This window comes from Phyllobates terribilis, unplaced genomic scaffold (assembly GCF_046119375.1).
Source record: "Phyllobates terribilis strain yellow unplaced genomic scaffold, ASM4611937v1 Scaffold_36__1_contigs__length_13169755, whole genome shotgun sequence".
Classification (NCBI taxonomy): domain Eukaryota; kingdom Metazoa; phylum Chordata; class Amphibia; order Anura; family Dendrobatidae; genus Phyllobates; species Phyllobates terribilis.
This window is the reverse complement of record NW_027362796.1, coordinates 11785014-11804526: the sequence shown is the minus strand read 5'-3', so window position 1 is coordinate 11804526 and position 19513 is coordinate 11785014. Positions and strand designations below refer to the sequence as shown.

Here is a 19513-nt window from a genome sequence, read left to right as displayed (position 1 = left end):
CTGGAATTTGTAGCGATTGGCGTGGCCGTAAGAAAGGGATCTTATCACATTGTCCGCTAAAAGAAGTAGACATTTTAGTTTGGCTGGAAGATGGTCTTTCTTCTGCACCTACCCCACGGACACAACCTTTTTTCCCCTTCCCAACACGCCTATTCCCCTTTCCACCAGCAGCAGGCCTTTTTCCACTCATTTTGGTGGTTAACTAATTCACAACTCTGGAGTTGTTTGCACAAAAAAACAATGGATGGTAACCGAGCAGAGCTGAGTGGCCAAACTGTGGTATTAGGTCAAAACTATTGGCTGGGTTAGATGCAGAAAAAAATTATTTTTAATTTGCAACCTGATGGAGGTCAGTATAGATGGACTAATAGACCAAGTCCCACACACCGCTAGAAGCCCAAATATTTTTTCAGAGCTAGATGCAGAAAATTTTTTTATTCAATTTGCAACCTGATGGAGGTCAGTATAGATGGACTAATAGACCAAGTCCCACACACTGCTAGAAGCCCAAATATTTTTTCAGAGCTAGATGCAGAAAAAAATTATTTTTAATTTGCAACCTGATGGAGGTCAGTATAGATGGACTAATAGACCAAGTCCCACACACTGCTAGAAGCCCAAATATTTTTTCAGAGCTAGATGCAGAAAAAAAATATATTCAGTTTGCAACCTGATGGAGGTCAGTATAGATGGACTAATAGAATGATGCTATGCCCAAAAGATTTTACTTCACTAGGTGCAGTAAAAAAATTGGTATTCTATACACAGGTGGTATATCTTGCAACACAGATAGGCTACTCCACTGACTAACACACTCTGCAATAGGCCAAAAAGGATTAGCTTTGCTAGATTCAGCCAAATGCTGTGAAAAAAACTTGCACAGCACTGGCACAGACCTGCCTGGCAAAAACTGATAGGAACTGATGTAACCTAGTCCTGAAAAGGACTCCAATTACAATTAGTCTTTACTCCCACAACCTATCTATTTAAGAGCACAGACCTCCCTGATAAAAGTCGTAGGAAATGCTGTAACCTAGTCCTTAAAAGGACTGCAATCACAACTATTCCCTACTCCCAAGCTATCTGTATATTTGTGCGAAAATTGGCTTGAAATTAACAAGGTATAGCGCACACAGCAACAGCGGTGCCGTCTAACACGCAGCTGCAGCAGTGAGAAAATGGTGGCGACGGGGAAAATGGCTTGGTCTTATAGGGCAAGGACATGTGACATACACTGCCAATCACACATGCCCTTGCTTGTGTGAAAAAAAGCACTTCGCTCCGTGTGTGCGCTGCTGATAGGCTGACAGATTGCACCTCCCCACTGCAAATGCGGGAAAGAGAAAAAAAAATGGAGATCTTCATTGTTCCTGCAGAGATCCATCCCCTGCCCCTCCCCCCGCCCCGCTGTACACTCAAACTGCGTATTAACATTAATTTTCATCATTACTGAGAAAAAATCCAGTTATGATTTTGGTGCACGAACAGTTATCGAACATAACCTCGAACAGCCGAATTTTTCTCAAATTGTTCGTGTTCGCCGACCGGCTCGAACACCGCCCAAAACAGATCGAATTTGAGATTGGCGAACAGTTCGAGTAGAACAACGCTCATCTCTACTCCTGACCCCACACATAAACTTCCCCTCATCCAGCACCATGACAACCAGCACAGCAGAGTCCTGCATCCACTGAGGCCCCTGATCATGTGACCCCTGACTCCTCCCCTCCTGTGACCTCATCACAGGTCCTGTGCGCACAGAGCAGCCATATATGTGGTAGCGGCTGTGCAGGTGGAGGTATGTGGAGACCCCCATTACTGGGCGCAGGGGGCATTAACCCCTTCATAAGGTTTTTGTTCTGTTTCCTGTAATAGATACATACGACCCAACTATGGAGACAGGAAGGGAGGAAACGTATTGTTCTCATAGTACAGGACCCCTTTACTGGCCCCACAGTGTAATGCCCCCATTATGCCCCTTATGCAGGATGTATGATGCCCCCACACAGTGTAATGCCCCTTATACAGTATGTATGATGCCCCCACACAGTGTAATGCCCCCATTATGCCCCTTATGCTGGATGTATGATGCCCCCCACACAGTGTAATGCCCCCATTATGCCCCTTATGCAGGATGTATGATGCCCCAAACAGTGTAATGCCCCCATTGTGCCCCTTATGCAGGATGTATGATGCCCCCACACAGTGTAATGCCCCCATTATGCCCCTTATGCAGGATGTATGATGCCCCAAACAGTGTAATGCCCCCATTATGCCCCTTATGCAGGATGTATGATGCCCCCCACAGTGTAATGCCCCTTATACAGTATGTATGATGCCCCCCACAGTGTAATGCCCCCATTATACCCCTTATGCAGGATGTATGATGCCCCCACACAGTGTAATGCCCCCATTATGCCCCTTATGCAGGATGTATGATGCCCCCCACACAGTGTAATGCCCCCATTATGCCCCTTATGCAGGATGTATGATGCCCCAAACAGTGTAATGCCCCCATTATGCCCCTTATGCAGGATGTATGATGCCCCCCACAGTGTAATGCCCCTTATACAGTATGTATGATGCCCCCCACAGTGTAATGCCCCCATTATACCCCTTATGCAGGATGTATGATGCCCCCACACAGTGTAATGCCCCCATTATGCCCCTTATGCAGGATGTATGATGCCCCAAACAGTGTAATGCCTCCATTATGCCCCTTATGCAGTATGTATGATGCCCCCACAGTGTAATGCCCCCATTATACCCCTTATACAGGATGTATGATGCCCCCACACAGTGTAATGCCCCTTATGCAGATTGTATGATGCCCCCACACAGTGTAATGCCCCCATTATGCCCCTTATGCAGTATGTATGATGCCCCCACACAGTGTAATGCCCCATTATGCCCCTTATGCAGGATGTATGATGCCCCCACACAGTGTAATGCCCCCATTATACCCCTTATGGAGGATGTGTGATGCCCCCACACAGTGTAATGCCCCCATTATGCCCCTTATGCTGGATGCATGATGCCCCCACACAGTGTAATGCCCCCATTATGCCCCTTATGCTGTATGTATGATGCCCCCCACAGTGTAATGCCCCCATTATACCCCTTATGCAGGATGTATGATGCCCCCACACAGTGCAATGCCCCCATTATACCCCTTATGGAGGATGTATGATGCCCCCACACAGTGTAATGCCCCCATTGTACTCCTTATGCAGGATGTATGATGCCCCCATTATACCCCCTTATGCAGTATGTATGATGCCCCCACATAATGTAATGTCCCCATTATGCCCCTTATGCAGTATGTATGATGCCCCCACACAGTGTAATGTCCCCATTATGCCCCTTATGCAGGATGTATGATGCCCCCACACAGTGTAATGCCCCCATTGTGCCCCTTATGCAGGATGTATGATGCCCCCATTATGCCCCTTATGCAGTATGTGTGATGCCCCCACACACTGTAATGTCCCCATTATGCCCCTTATGAAGTATGTATGATGCCCCCATACAGTGTAATGCCCCCATTGTGCCCCTTATGCAGGATGTGTAATGCCCCCATTATGCCCCTTATGCAGGATGTATGATGCCCCTACACAGTGTAATGCCCCCATTGTACTCCTTATGCAGGATGTATGATGCCCCCATTATACCCCCTTATGCAGTATGTATGATGCCCCCACACAATGTAATGTCCCCCTTATGCAGTATGTATGATCCCCCCACAGTATAATGTTCCCCCAGTACCACCTGAGATTTTACAGTTGAAATAATCCGTCTGGAAAATGGTTTTCCCTTTGCCTGCTCCCCTGTAGACCCTCGAGCATGTATACATGCATGTAGGGGAGCAGGCCTTACTAGATATCGAGGCTTTGTACAGTAATATACTGCATGAGGATGATATTAGAGGAGTAAGACATTTCTTGAAATCGAGATCAATAGAGTGTAGCAGACATAATGACTTCATGGAGGATCTTCTAAAATTCACTCTTACTCATAACTTCTTTCTTTTTGACAGGAAGTACTTCCTCCAGCTCATGAGTACTGCAATGGGGAGCCGCTGTGTTCCCTCATATGCTAACTTATCCCTGGACTGGTGGGAGGAATCCACAATATTCAGACATGATTATAAGTGGTGGCAGACATATATTGGGGTATGGTACAAATATATTGACTACATTTTTATCATCTGGTCAGGGACGAGTGAACAATCTTTTTAATTTGTCGGGGAACTCAACATCAATAGAGTGGACCTTAGATTTACATCTGAATTTATTATAATAATTTTTATTTTTATAGCGACAACATATTCCACAGCACTTTACAATTTTAGGGGGGACTTATACAGACAATACAGACTTTCCAGAATAAGCATAACTCAGATATTAAAAGGAGTGAGGGCCCTGCTCACAAGCTTACAGTCTATAATGAAATAGGGGAGACACAAAAGGTAAAATGTACATATATTGTATAATACTGCCTTAATATACTAAATATGGTAAGTACATAACACTACATGAACTGATAGCCAGCCAGTATGTGTACAGTACAGACAGAGGCTATTCAGTGCATGGATGGTATGAACATGATTTTGAAGAAAATTTTAATATGGGCCAAACTGGGACAGTTAGATAAGTATGTTGAGGTGATAGGCCAGTCTAAAGTAATGGGTTTTTAGGGCACGCTTAAAACTGTGAGTATTGGGAATTAATCGAATTGTCCTGGGTAGTGCATTCCAAAGAATTGGTGCAGCATGCGAGAAATCTTGGAGACGGGAGTGGGAGGTTCGGATTACGGAGGATTTTAGTTTTAAGTCATTAGCAGAACGGAGGGCACGGGTAGGGTGGTAGACTGAGACGAGGGAGGAGATGTAGGGCGGTGCTGAATCATCAAGAGCTTTGTGGGTAAGAGTGATAAGTTTATATTGAACTCTGTATTGGATGGGCAATCAGTGCAATGACTGGCACAGGGAAGAGGCATCGTTGTGTCGGTTGGCAAGGAATATGACCCTGACTGCTGCGTTCACGACGGATTGGAGAGGGGAAAGTTTAGAAAGAGGGAGACCGATAAGTAAAGAGTTGCAATAGTCCAGACGAGAATGAATAAGAGCTACATAAGAGTTTTTACAGAGTCAAAGGTAAGAAAATTTCTAATTCTAGAGATGCTTTTAAGGTGTAGATGACACGAGCGAGCGAGTGATTTGATGTGAGGAGTGAAGGAAAGATCTGAATCAAGTATGACCCCAAGACAGCGGGCATGTTGCTGGCGAGTAATGATGGAGCCACAAACTTAAATGGCAATATCGGGCATAGATAGGTTAGTGGAGGGAGGAAATAGGAGTAGTTTAGTTTTTGACAGATTCAATTTTAGATAGAGGGAGGACATAGTGTTAGAGACAGCGGAACGACAATCACTGGTATTTTGTAATAATGCAGGGGTGATGTCCGGAGAAGAGGTGTATAATTGGGTGTCATCAGCATAGAGATGGTACTGAAAACCGAATCTGCTGATTGTTTGTCCAATAGGAGTGGTATATAATTAGAAAAGAAGGGCGTCTAGGACTGATCCTTGAGGAACCCCGACAATAAGGGGGAGGGGAGAAGAAGGGGAGCCAGCAAAAGACACAGTGAAGGAGCAGTCAGAGAGGTAGATCTGTGGCGCCCTGAGGGTTCGGTCGCCACAGGGGTACTGCATCTCTTTAATGAGGTGTGGTATCTCCCCTTCGAGGTAAGGATGGTGTAACTGTCAGGACCCCACCTCTGCATCCAACACTACACCTCTCCCACCTAAGGGGGGGGCTCATATGCACCAGGGTGCTGCCCCACCCGGGATAAGTGGAGATGGGGGGGGGGGGACAAAAGATAGGGGGAACCTAGTAGTGGGTGAGGGTGGAGGACGCACATTTAGGTTACACAACAAAATTCATATTTAATAAACAGCCATCTTTTGATTGTGATCTTCATCACTGAACGTGGCTTTCTGTGTGAACCTGCAGTTGATGGGGACACGGTCCTCGTACTCTGGCCTTGAGTCGAGGAGCGGGTTAGAGTTAACGGCTGTCTCTACCCGGTCAAGGTCCCTACCCAAGAATACCTGGAGTGGAGCAGAGGAGACAAGCTCTGCAGGCAAAAGTATCCCAGGGGGATGCAGACGGAGCGGTATACGCCACCTGTCCTCACTATTCTGGCCTAGTCAGAGGGATTCCTGCTGCAAAAGGGGTACCGGCCCCCGATATCTGACTCTGTCACTTTAAGTCTTAGTCGGAGAAGCCCGGAGGCTCAGTGGATCCCACCGGGTAACGGACGGAGCGGAGTTGCCACCCGTACCCTTGTTCTGTGCATAGTCCAGAGGGAGACCCGGCCTTAGTACACGTACCACACACAGACAGGAGAGGACCTAGTGGGAAAAGTCTAGGAACACTCTGGTGCGGGGTCCTGACCAAAGCACCTGAACTACTCGGAGGTTGTCGACCCCCGGTCCTGGTGGCTGCAGCGCGCCGTGAGGAGCAGGGAGAAGCCTTGGGGCTGTGCATTCTACCGTAAGTAAAGCTTGGAAGACTACCCCTATGGCCTCCGGTTTCTTATTGCAACGCGGCACTGCACGACACCGCACCACATCTCCCACTACAATTCCCATCCTCCTGCTTCCTCTGCCCTGAGGCCCTGCTCCTCCTGTGGGGAGTAGTACCATCTGCTGCTGCCACTACATCCTGCCTCAGAGGACTGAATGCAGCGTTGGTGGAGGATCACCAGAAACCACAGGTGGCGTAGTCTTTCACACCACTCGAATCACTGTCACCGTCCCTCCTAGCCCTTAACTTTTTAATGTGACAACCCTGGGCACTGACCGGGCCTAGGCCGCAACTACATCCACCCTGCACAGTCGCCCGGCTTCCGAGTACCCCAACTCTCAGGGTGGGCTAGCGAGCGGGGAGGGGAAGGAGAGACGTCCCCTAGTCCAACCGTCTCGGACATATTATTAGCATATACCGGACACCGGGTCCGAGTATACGTGGATCTTCATGACCAGTAGAAAACAACCGGAACCCCATCCACAGTGTCGAATGCTGCAGAGAGATCCAGGAGAATCAGTGTAACATACCTGGCGGCGACCTTGCATAGTGGTCCATCTCCCACTGTGCAAGAGCGCGCACTTGGTCTCCAGTCCAGAATGTCTCTCTGGCTTCCCTCCATGCTGTCTGTTTGTGTCTGTTTCTGCTGCTTAAGGGCGGCGCCCGATCACTTCCTGCTTTTTGTACCTGCTGTGGGTCACACCCCTTGTGCGTCCTCAGCCTATTGCTGTCTGTCACCTGGTATATAACTCAGCTGCTCCAATCAATCCCTGCCTGAGCATTGTTTCATTCAGTGTGTGCTTGCACTCTGAAGGTGCCAGGTCCCGTTCTGTGTTCTCTTGTCTGCCTTTCCTGGAGGCTGTATTTCCAGGCCTGTCTGAACACGCTCCTAGCCTGTTCCTCCCGCCTTCTAGGGGCCGATTACCTAGACCCGCTCCTGTATCTTGTCTGTCCTGTCTGAACACACTCCTAGCCTGTTCCTCCCGCCTTCTTGGGGCCGATTACCTAGACCCGCTCCTGTATCTTGTCTGTCCTGTCTGAACACGCTCCTAGCCTGTTCCTCCCGCCTTCTAGGGGCCAATTACCTAGACCCGCTCCTGTATCTTGTCTGTCCTGTCTGAACACGCTCCTTGCCTGTTCGTCCCGCCTCTCTGGGGGCCGTATTCCCAGACCCGCTCCTGTATCCCGCTGCAGTGTCGGTCTCTTCCGTACACTTAGTTCCAGTCTGAACTCTCTCCTATCCTTTACCTGTTTTGCCTCTATGTCCGTTCCTTTCCTTTTTCTGCAGAGTCTGTACTCGTACCTTGCTCCTGCTTGTTGTCTCTGTACTCCCGTTTGTGAGTTTGTGGTCCACTCGCTACTTCACTGCAAGTACCCTGTGGGTATCTGTGCAAGTACCCTGTGGGTATCTGGCTCTGCCTTTCCCTTCCTGTCTGTTCCGTGTGAACAGAGCCCTGTCCTAGCCTGCTCTGACTCCTTTGCTCACCGATCTGGCGGTTCTAGCCTGCTCTGACTCCTTTGCTCACCGCTCCGGCGGTTCTAGCCCGCTCTGCTCCCTCTTTCTCACTGCTCCGGCAGTCTCGTTCTGCTCTCTTCCTTTACCTCACTGCTCCGGCAGTCTCGCTCAGCTCCCTCTTTCTCACTGCTCCGGCAGTCTCGTTCTGCTCTCTTCCTTTACCTCACTGCTCCGGCAGTCTCGCTCCGCTCTGACTCCTTTGCTCACTGCTCCGGCAGTCTCGCTCCGCTCTGACTCCTTTGCTCACTGCTCCCGCCGGTCTCGTCCTGCTCTGACTCCTTGCTCACTGCTCCGGCAGTCTCGCTCAGCTCAGACCCTTTGCTCACTGCTCCAGGCGGCCTTGTCCTGCTTTACTCTTGCTCACCGCTCCAGGCGGTCTTGTCCTGCCCTGCTCTCGCTCACCTCTCTGGGCGGCCTCACTCTGCTGTGTTTGTCCGCCACATCTGTGGTTCTGTTCCTGAGTCCCAATGTGTACTGGGTTCTATCCCGCCTGTGTTCCTACCTGCTAGTGCCTCCCTGTCTGCACTCTAGCCGTGCTTGCCTGTACCCCCCTGCCTGCATACCCGCCTGCCTGCATACCAGTCGTGCCTGCCTTTTCCCGCCAGTCTGTGTGCCAGCCTACCAGTCTGTTCCTGTATTCCCCTGTGTGGGTCAACAGCCGTGTCCGGGGTCTGTCCTGGAGTAGCACCTGGTCCCTCTGCTCGGTTCCTCCTTGGTGCACTGGCGTCGTATGCCGTCGTGCGACCCTGGTCGGATCGGGTGAATACCTAGTTACGCCCCTCCAGGCATTCACTCTCCGGCACGGTCCAGTGGAATCACACGCACACGCCGCTCAGCCCGGGCATGTGCATTACAGCATTACAATCAGCAGGGAGTAGTGACCATTAGATTTGGCTGTTAGTAGATCATTAGAAACTTTAGTGAGTTCAGTTTCAGTAGAATGTAAAGAGCGGAAACCAGATTGTAAAGAGTCAAGAAGGGAGTTATCTGAGAGATAGCGTATTAGACAGGAGTGGACCAGTCGTCCCAGGAGTTTAGATATAAAGGGAAGATTGGAAACAGGTCTGTAGTTAACAGCACAGTTCTGGTCGAGGGGTGTTTTTTTAAGAAATGGATGTATGCTGGAGTGTTTAAAAAAGGAGGGAAAAATACAAAATGAGAGGTAGAGGTTGAATATTTTAGTTAGGTGAGTGGTGACAGCTGGAGAAAGGGACTGAAGGAGATGTGAAGGAATAGGATCACTGGTGCAGGTGGTAGAGCGAGAGGAAGCAAGGAGCCTTGTCACGTCTTCCGTGACTTGTTCGAAGTCAGAAAATGAGCAAGATACAGTGTGGGAGGGAGGAGCATGCATAACATTTGGGGATTGAGAGTAAATTTCCTGTCGGATATGGTCAATTTTTTCTTTGAAATAATTGGCCAGATCGTCAGTGCTGAGGTTGGTGGTTGGGGCCTGTGCTGTTTGATTAAGGAGAGAGTGAAAAGTGTCAAACAGGTGTTAAGGATTATTGGGCCATGAGATGATGAGGTTGTTAAAGTAGGTTTGTTTGGAGAGGTGAAGGGCGGAGTTATAGGTTTTAAGCATAAATTTATAATGGAGGAAATCTTCAGCCAGATTAGATTTTGTCCACAGCCGTTCGGCACACCTGGAGCCCCACTGGAGAAAACGTGTTTGCAGCGTGTTCCAGGGTTGTCGCCGTCTGTGCCGAGTTGTTCTCTGTGTAGGAGGTGCAGCTTCATCCAGGGCGCATTGCAATGTTTCGTTATAATGCTTCAGTGCAGAGTCAGGGCATGAGAGGGAGGAGATTGGGGCCAATGATGATTGCAACGTTTTCATAAATTTCTTGGTGTTAATGGCATGTATATTTCTATAAGTGTGGAAAGTGGGGGTGTCTTGAGCAGGGTGACAGTTCTTGACAGAGAATGAAAGAAGGTTGTGATCAGAGAGCGGAAGAGGAGAGTTAGTAAAGTCATGTATTGAACAGAGCCGGGCGAAGATCAGGTCAAAGAGTATTTCCATCTTCATGTGTAGGAGAATTAGTAAGCTGTGAAAGGCCGAAGGAGGAAGTTAGCGATAAAAGATGAGCGGCAGATGGGGAGAGGGAATTGCCTATTGGGATGTTAAAGTCTCCCATTATGAGGGTGGGGATGTCATAGGATAGAAAGTTTGGAAGCCAAGTGGCAAAGTGATCCACAAACTGATGGGAGGGGCCCGCAGGGCGATACACACCCGCCACTCGCAGGGAGAAGGGCCAGTAGAGTCTGACTGTGTGGACCTCAAAAGAAGGGATGAAAAGTGAGGGTACTGAGAATATAACCTGAAAAGTACATTTTGTTTAAAGGAGCCGACCAACACCAATTATTACCAGTTGCCTTTCCTGCATGTACTGATCAAGAAGGATTGTAATGGGCCACTCATCTACCATAAACCTTCAATGACTAATAAACTATTGAAGAGGGATAACCACCACCCCCATCCCCATAAAAAGAGGAAAACCCAAGGGACAATTTTTATGGTTGAGAAGGTACTGCTCGAATGTCACAGATTTTAGTATACAGGCAATAGACCTGAACACCAGATTAAGGGATAAAGGGTACTCGTGGTACATTTTGGATTCCGCATCATCGTTTTGCAGAAAAATGGTCAATCAGCTTATCTTTTCCTCATTCAGATCTCTAAAATACTGGATCCTCTCAGTGAAGATCGTCTATATAAGAACATTTTTGCTGATTTATCCAGGAAAATGATGGACAAGATGGTGGAGAGGATATTACACCTCACCCTAGAGATCCTCTTCCGGCTTACTGGAGAGGTGAGAGATTCTGATGAAGTCACATTACATCATTCTTATCTATGGGAATAACAGATGGACAGAACTGGAGAGGTGAGGACTCTGGAAATGTCTGTAGTGAGATTTATTAATGTTTCTCTCCATAACCAGAGATTAATCATGGGGCCTCCATCTCACCCCCTGATACATGAGGACATCAATGACCAGAAGATCCTAGAACTCGCCTACAAAATGATTGAGCTGCTGACTGGAGAGGTGACACTGCTAGGAATGAGGAATGCTGGGACATTTCATAGTAAAGCTATGAAGGGATTGGGGGATGACGGTATCATTGTATGTGTCAGGTTCCTATAAGGTGTCAGGATGTCGCTGTCTATTTCTCCATGGAGGAGTGGGAGTATTTAGAAGGACACAAAGATCTGTACAGGGACATCGTGATGGAGGTTCCCCAGCCCCTCACATCACCAGGTAATAGACAGGACTAAATACACACGGCCTATAATTATCTGTATGTAAAGAATGAATTCAGTCCCTGTATGTCTTTCCTCCAGATCTATCCAGTAAGAGGACAACACCAGAGAGATGTCCCCGTCCTCTTCTTCCACAGGACTGTAAACAAGAAGATCCCAATGTTCCTCAGGTAGATACAGAGAAGATATCATGAGATTTCCCCTATGATGTGTAGACAGCTGTAAAGGTCTTGTCTTCAGTTCTGTTTTATCCACCATTATTATGTTTTATATTTGTGTAATGAGAACGGTGGAGATGGCAGGATTAGAGCTGATCATAGATGTGACTTCTCCATCTGTCTTTGACTTTTATCATATTTGTTTCAGGGTGAAGATCTGACCCATATTAATACTACAGAGACATATGTGAGGGGTGATGAGCGGTGTAAAGAGGAGATTCCTACATATGACTACACAGGTGAGTAGTAACCACTGAATACAGAGAAGTCACAGATTCTTCTCAGTCCCTGTCTGTGGCTACTTTATCGGTGGTGTAGTCCGGCCGTATCACAATCGTGTGATCACCATTTTGCCGCTTGACCACAACATTCTCCTCCGTCCGAAAATATTCAAATTACTTTGTGTAATTGTGAAAGCCCTTTTCTATAGAACTTACAACCTGGAGGATCTACCTACCCCTGGGATTAGGAGACGCTGACCGTTACCTGCCCAGGTCTGTAAACTATAAAGCCAAATGACAGCGTATGTAGAATGTGCTGACAAATTAGAAAATCACTTGAAGAAAAATATTATGATGGGCCTGTAAGAGAAAGCGGAGGGTAATGATGCTGTTGGCTTCCTGGAACCCTGATATCTTATTGGATGAATCTACCTTCTCTCCCTTCTGTGCTGCTGAATGTTCTCATATGGTTCCTACAAGACCAGGTCCAGTCTTTCTGGCCAAACTTCGCTTTTTTGATTGATAACATTAAATGTCCAGTGGGGGACACGTGTGAATTTCTGTACAATAACAGCAGAGTTTCCCTTTATCCTGACTGTTCAATTTCTTTTAAAACCAACTAACTTCAAACAGGATTGTGATAAACTACATAAAAAACATTCCACCTGTGCCATGATATATCTCTAAGCTGTGCGTGGCTGATGGCTGTAATATACATTTATTCACGCCTGCAGGAGATGTGTTGGCTCCAGCCCTGGTTTCATGGATTCACTCCACATCATAAATAGTATTGAGTGAATTTGTTCGGCATTTCAAATTCAGGTTCGTGTTCGGGGTTCCGGCTTGTTCGCGCCAAATGGTCAACCATAAATGAGTGCAACTCCAGTTTAGTGTTGGATTTCTCCCTTCATACATACGTTGTTGTTGGGGATGTTACATGTTTATATATTCTTTCTTTTTTTTACAAGTTCATTTTCTATGATAGTTTGATTGTGGTGGGATCGGCCGGCCTCACTTATGTGAGTCTGTAACTCCCTTGTAGTCTTTCAAAAAGGTCTCCATTGCCTCTTCCAAATGCCCAAGATCTAAATTTAAGACACCTCAGCTCTGCAGTATTATAAAAAAGTTCACTTTAACGTCTAATATTTCTTGTTGACACTCATCTGCCAGAAAATATTGGCCCTTATGATAGTTTAGATTGCCAAGAGCCACCGAGCCCCATACTCCAATTACCCCAGAGAGGTTTCACCACTAGTTACTCATTTTTCTCTGATGAAGACTGTTGAGTTTGATCATTTCAGTAGATGTGTTATTGTCTGTAGACACAGTTTTTGACTTCAGTAATCCTCTGATTTAACCACTTCCCACAGTTTTATGTTTCTAATCAGGCCCCATTTTTCAAATCTGATGTGTGTCACTTTATGTGGTGATAACTTCGGAATTCTTCACAAAGGATAATAGGAAACAAATGGACCTTACAAATTATTTTCCAACTTCTTTTGAATCTGACAATCCCCTATATACGGTTGTACACTACTGTCTGGGCACATGGCAGGTTAAGAAGGGAAGGAGCGCCATTTAGATATTAGGAATGCTCAAAAGATGGCCACCACGCACAGGCTTGTCACTATCTACCCTGTTTACAGATTTCACAAATTACTTTGCTCATCACCCTTTAACACCTCTACATGGATCTGAACCTACACAGAGACCCCTAGGCTTGGGCCACGGTGTTACCTGCTGTTCTGTGGAGTGACATGGGAAGAAGAATAGTCAGGTAGCCGGGTCAGAACCAAGAGGATAGAGAAAATACAAAATCAGAAGACACAAGAGTAGTCAGTAAACGGGCCGAGGTCACAGCTGGAAACAAATACACAAGCCGGGAGATGAGCACAGAGGACTGAACCAGAGGAGAACAAGGCTGTATCTGGCAGCTTCCGGCAATATGCTTCCAGCTTTAGTAGGGTGCGGTGCTTTCCAAATTGCTGAAGCAGGGAGCAGATTACTCCACCTGGACAGCACACACACCTATACTGCAAGACTGGATAGTACTACTGGTCCCAGGCACCCTAATCTTAGTGGCTGGACAGAGCCTGCGCCTTTTACTCCATATTTGGGAGCCAGAATGAACAAACAGTTGAACACCACGCTCCACTGCTTCATCCTATGAGGTTTTCTATTAGATGGTCATTGTCCTGGTGAATAAGTGATTTTTTTTTATATAACTTGCCTTTTTTACAGACAATTTAAGCAGAAATGTTCAAAAATATAAAATTCAAGGATTCTTTATTAAAAAATAATAATTGGTTTTCTTCTTGGCAGATGTCTGTACCAGGAGATCAGAGGGACAGCTGACATCTTCAATTTTTAAATCAGATGACCTTGAGATCCCACAGGATACAACTGAAATGAATGCCATTACTCCAGATTTACCATCATCCCTTCACTGCAATGATCTGTCATCTGATCCTTTGAAACAGATCCTGTTTTCTGATTCATTACCGACTACTAAGGAAAATCAAAGTCACAAAATAAGCATTAAAAAACGAACTGCTCCTAATGCAAAGAAGCCATTTTCACATTCAGAATATAGAAATAGTTTTCCTCTCAAAAAGTCTTTTCTTAAACATCAAAAAATTCACACAGCGAAGAATATATTTTCTTGCTCCAAGTGTGGGAGATGTTTTAATCAGAAATCAAGTCTTGTTAGGCACCAGGTAACTCACACAGGAGAGAAGCCATTTTCCTGTTCAGAATGTGGGAATTTTTTTGCAGAGAAATCAAATCTTATCGCACATCAGAGAACGCACACAGGGGAGAAGCCTTTTCCATGTTCAGAATGTGGGAAATGTTTTAACCAGAAATATAGTTTTCTTAAACACCAGAGAACCCACACAGAGGAGAAGCCTTTTTCATGTTCAGATTGTGGGAAAAGTTTTGTACAGAAATCAAATCTTAATATACATCAGAGAACTCACACAGGGGAGAAGCCATTTTCATGTTCAGAATGTGGGAAATGTTTTGCAAAGAAATCAAATCTTATCAAACATGTGAGAACTCACACAGGGGAGAAGCCTTTTCCATGTTTAGAATGTGGAAAATGTTTTACAGAGAAATCAACTCTTATCAACCATCAGAGAACACACACAGGAGAGAAGCCATTTTCATGTTCAGAATGTGGGAAATATTTTACAGCGAAATCAAATCTTATCAAACATCACAAAACTCACACAGTTGAGAAGCCTTTTTCATGTTCAGAATGTGGGAAATGTTTTACAGAGAAATCTACTCTTATCAAACATCAGAGAACTCACACAGGGGAGAAGCCTTTTCCATGTTCAGAATGTGGAAAATGTTTTAACCATAAATCTAGTTTTCTTAAGCACCAGAGAACCCACACAGTGGAGAAGCCTTTTTCATGTTCAGATTGTGGGAAAGGTTTTGTACTGAAATCATATCTTAATATACATCAGAGAACTCACACAGGGGAGAAGCCATTTTCATGTTCAGATTGTGGGAAATGTTTTGTACAAAAATCATGTCTTAATATACATCAGAGAACTCACACAGGGGAGAAGCCATTTTCATGTTCAGAATGTGGGAAATGTTTTGCAAAGAAATCAAATCTTTTCAAACATCAGAGAACTCACACAGGGGAGAAGCCTTTTCCATGTTCAGAATGTGGAAAATGTTTTTCAGAGAAATCAACTCTTATCAACCATCAGAGAACTCACACAGGAGAGAAGCCATTTTCATGTTCAGAATGTGGGAAATATTTTACAGAGAAATCAACTCTTATCAACCATCAGAGAACCCACACAGGGGCAAAGCCTTTTTCATGTTCAGTTTGTGGTAAATGTTTTGGACAGAAATCACATCTTAATAAACATCAGAGAATTCACACAGGGAAGAAGCCTTTTTCATGTTCAGAATGTGGGAAATGTTTTAAACAGAAAGCGTATCTTGATAACCACCGGAGAACCCACACAGGGGAGAATGCCGCAACTACACCCAACTAGTCTCTGTACAGACAAGAAAGCCCCTAGCTGTACAACTAAAAACGCCACCACAGACCTAACTCCCTAATAAGTCGGTGAGGAGTTTCTCATACCTCCTGAGGAACCAGAGGGGAGGCCACAACACATTGTCAACAAGGGGAATGGAAAGTATGAAGTAAAATCCGAAAACCCTGAATGAAAAACAAAAACACATTCATATATGGCAAAGAAGGCAAGCTAAGGAGAACCAAAAATAAAAGGAACAAGTATAATCTCCCAGAAACCTAACATTGTTAGAATTAGAAGGTACCGGGAGGATAGTTTCACCTTTGTGGTGAAACTTATACAATTCATCCTCACCAACTGTAAATGTAAACCTGTCCATTTATAATGACCACGGACAAGATAAAGATTCCCAACTCACATCAGGACCACAAGATCCCAGGTACTTTCAGCTGCATCACATCTAATGTAGTGTACTTAATTATATGTACCAAATGTCCAACTGGGGGTCTGTATGTAGGGGAGACAAGGCAAAAACTTAAAACAAGGATGAATTCTAATCGCCACAAAGAAAAAAAGAATAGATCTACTTGTGTCCACACATTTTTACGGCCACAACTGCTTATGCTTTTCCGAAACTGATAGTTCTGCTTCACGTCACTTGTCTTATCTATTGCATTATTCCTGTGCCCTGTTGTGCATAAATATGTGACTATTCGGATTTTGTATTATACTATGTCTCATGAAGAGACCTGAGTAGTCTCGAAAGCTTACTGACTAATGGCTAACTGAAAAGATGGTATCAACCACTGAGGACTCTCAAATTTTAATATTTTTCTCCATACAGCAATTTTAAGATCTCTCCACAGGTGTTCAATGAGATTTAGATCCAGACTCATTGCTGGGCAGAACTCTCCAGCACTTTGTTTCTATCCATTTTCTAGGTGCTTCTTGAAGTATGTTTGGGCTCATTGTCATGCTGGAAGACCCATGACCTAGGACTAATGTTGAGCGAGTATGTTCTGTTCCAAGCATGCTCGGGCGAGCTCCGAGTATTTATAGCTGCTCGGTGATATGGTTGAATCGCTCCCGTGTGCATGATTTGTGACTGTTTGACAGTTTTATTACATGTGAGGAATATGTAAGAAATAGACATTCCTCACATGTAATAAAGCTGTCAAACAGTTGCAAATCATGCACATGGGAGTGATTCAAACATATCACTGAGAAGCTGTAAATACTTGGAGCTCAGCCCGAGCATACTTGGCGAAAGGGTTAATGGAACATACTTACTCAACACTACCTAGGACGCAAACCCAGCTTTCTGACACTAGGCACTATATTGTGAACCAAAATCCTTTGCTAATCTTCAGATTTCATGATGCCTTGCACACAGTCAGAGGCAGCAAAGCAACCCCAAAACACCTTTGAACCTCCACCATATTTGACTGTATGGGTTGTAAATATATTGATTATCTGTGCACCTTGGACAAAGGAAAATGTGGATCTCTAAAGATGGACTTATAACCTTGAAATTGTTGATATTTTTCAACAATTTTGGTTAAGTCCTCAGACAGTTCTCTTCTCCTTTTTCTGTTTTCTCCAAAATTAGTGTGGCACACATATGCACACAATGCAAAGATTGAATCAACTTCTCCCTTTTTTATTTGGTTTTAGTTGTGACTTTCATATTGTCCACAACTGTTACTTGCCAAAATTGTGTTTGAACAAGCTTCAAATGCTTGAAACAAAGTTGTTTACCCACAATTTTTGCAAGGTGTCAACAATTTTTTTCAGCCTATTTTGTGTGAAATTATGTTCAATTTGCCTTTTTTTCTCTGTTTTCTTGTGTTGTTCCAATACATGTAAAGGAAATAAACGTGTATAACAAAACTTGTAATTTCAATAATTTTCTGGGAAGAATGACTTCATTTTCTGGAACAATTTCAATGGATCCAACACTTTTGACCATGACTTGATTTTGTTGCCTTTCTAATATGTTGCAGCATATCATCCTCTACGTGTTCAGCTATATTAGGAGGCTTGTAGCAAAGTCCAATTAGCAGCTTTCCATTATTGCCATTTCCATGTACATTACCCATACTGATTTTACATCAGGGATGTAAAACACAAAACATGCAGAGGGCCAAAATGAAAAACTTTGACAAAGTCGTGGGCCAACCAGTGTACAGTATAATGGGCCCCACATAGTCCTCCATACAGTATAATGGGCCCCACATAGTCCTTCATACAGTATAATGGGCCCCACATAGTCCTCCATACAGAATAATGGCCCCACATAGTCCTCCATACAGAATAATGGGCCCCACATAGTCCTTCATACAGTATAATGGGCCCCATATAGTTCTCCATGCAGAATAATGGGCCCCACATAGTCCTCCATACAGAATAATGGGCCCCACATAGTCCTCCATACATAAGAAACAAGAGGAAAAAAACTTCAAGTCAGAGTCCCATATAATAGTGAAAAAATTACAAAATTGTATTAATTATAATTTATACAGGAAAAAAATATGAATCACAGAGACAGTTAATAGTAAAACAATGGAGGAGCACTAATGAGGAGCATGAGACAAATAAACATGATTCTTTTCTGATGTAAATACATAATTGGGCTGCCAAAAAATAAGATTATATTGTTAAAATGCAGTGAAGCATTCAATAAAAGTGCAGGTGCTTATGAGGTAGGTCAGAAGCAGTTGCTATATAAGAGGTTAGTCATACCGCTGTCTATATATAGGTACTAATATAGATAGCTCATACCGGGGGTAGCAGATCTTTATAAGTGGTATCAGTGCCCTGACCTCTTAGGCTACAGGGTAAAAGTATATCCTAATAGATATAAAAGCCTAGAAAATGCACCTAAGTAGGAAAAAAGATTAAAGAACGGCACCAAAAAGAGTGTAGCATGAATCCTATAGAATACTTACAGCCACAGTGGATGTGAACACGCTCCTCAATGGCACTCACCCTGGTGCGCGTTTCAGCACGGCTGCCTTCGTCAGGAGGTGGCGTCAATGAAGGTGGGTAGGGTTTAGAAACCCTTGAGCCAATAGAAAAGGAGGGGTGTAGTCTCTCCGCCAATGGGTGTAGGGAGGGCGTGGCATGACACATGGCAATCACCGCTACACTGCGGCATCCATGGCTACCGCGTCATATGATCCATGATGCCGCAAGCACGTGGGGAACCACGTGACCGGGCGTCATGGAGCACATATTGATACGACCAGCAAGGACACCACAGAGAACAGTGAAGCCATGCGTACCACCCAGTCCACAGACATATATAGTCAAATACAACCGGAGAGAAAAAAAGCATAATGGGGTAAACTGTCAATAATAGCATAGCCCAAATGTATATATATATCTAAGGGGTATAGGCGATAGCCAATTATATATAAGTCAGAGAAGTTAATTGGCCATCACAAAACAAATAAAGTATATCTTTAAGAAAAGCATGAAGTATAACATGATTATATGAGATCATAGTATAAATGCATAATAAGATATAAGAAAATATCTCTCAAAATATCGATCTATAAATGCGAAAGATATACAATAATAACTGTATGGACAAAAAATGCGCACACAGAAAAAAGTTACAGATCTTGAGAGACCATACAGCGCCAGCAATTATGTCCATGTTATCCAATAGCAGAATGGAAGTCCTCAACATCATTCACAGATA

The 19513-nt window shown here is 44.7% G+C and overlaps 1 protein-coding gene across 1 annotated transcript; it reads left to right on the top strand.

Moving 5' to 3' along the window:
* Positions 1 to 1737: 1737 nt before the first annotated feature.
* On the top strand, positions 1738 to 16900 carry LOC141182868 (uncharacterized). Its single transcript, XM_073660991.1, has 7 exons — positions 1738 to 1798; positions 10775 to 10915; positions 11045 to 11149; positions 11239 to 11362; positions 11446 to 11534; positions 11731 to 11821; positions 14126 to 16900. The coding sequence occupies exons 2-7, from the start codon at positions 10847 to 10849 to the stop codon at positions 15820 to 15822; spliced, it is 2175 nt and encodes a 724-aa protein (XP_073517092.1). The 5' UTR covers positions 1738 to 1798; positions 10775 to 10846; the 3' UTR covers positions 15823 to 16900.
* Positions 16901 to 19513: the final 2613 nt, after the last annotated feature.

What these genes read in the sequence shown, in the direction of transcription:
- LOC141182868 (XM_073660991.1), top strand. Translation starts at nt 10,847, where the DNA reads ATGATGGACAAGATGGTGGAGAGGATATTACACCTCACCCTAGAGATC. An exon ending in TCTTCCGGCTTACTGGAGAG is followed by an intron (nt 10,916 to 11,044) that starts GTGAGAGATTCT and finishes CTCCATAACCAG; the next exon opens with AGATTAATCATGGGGCCTCC. An exon ending in AAGATCCCAATGTTCCTCAG is followed by an intron (nt 11,535 to 11,730) that starts GTAGATACAGAG and finishes TATTTGTTTCAG; the next exon opens with GGTGAAGATCTGACCCATAT.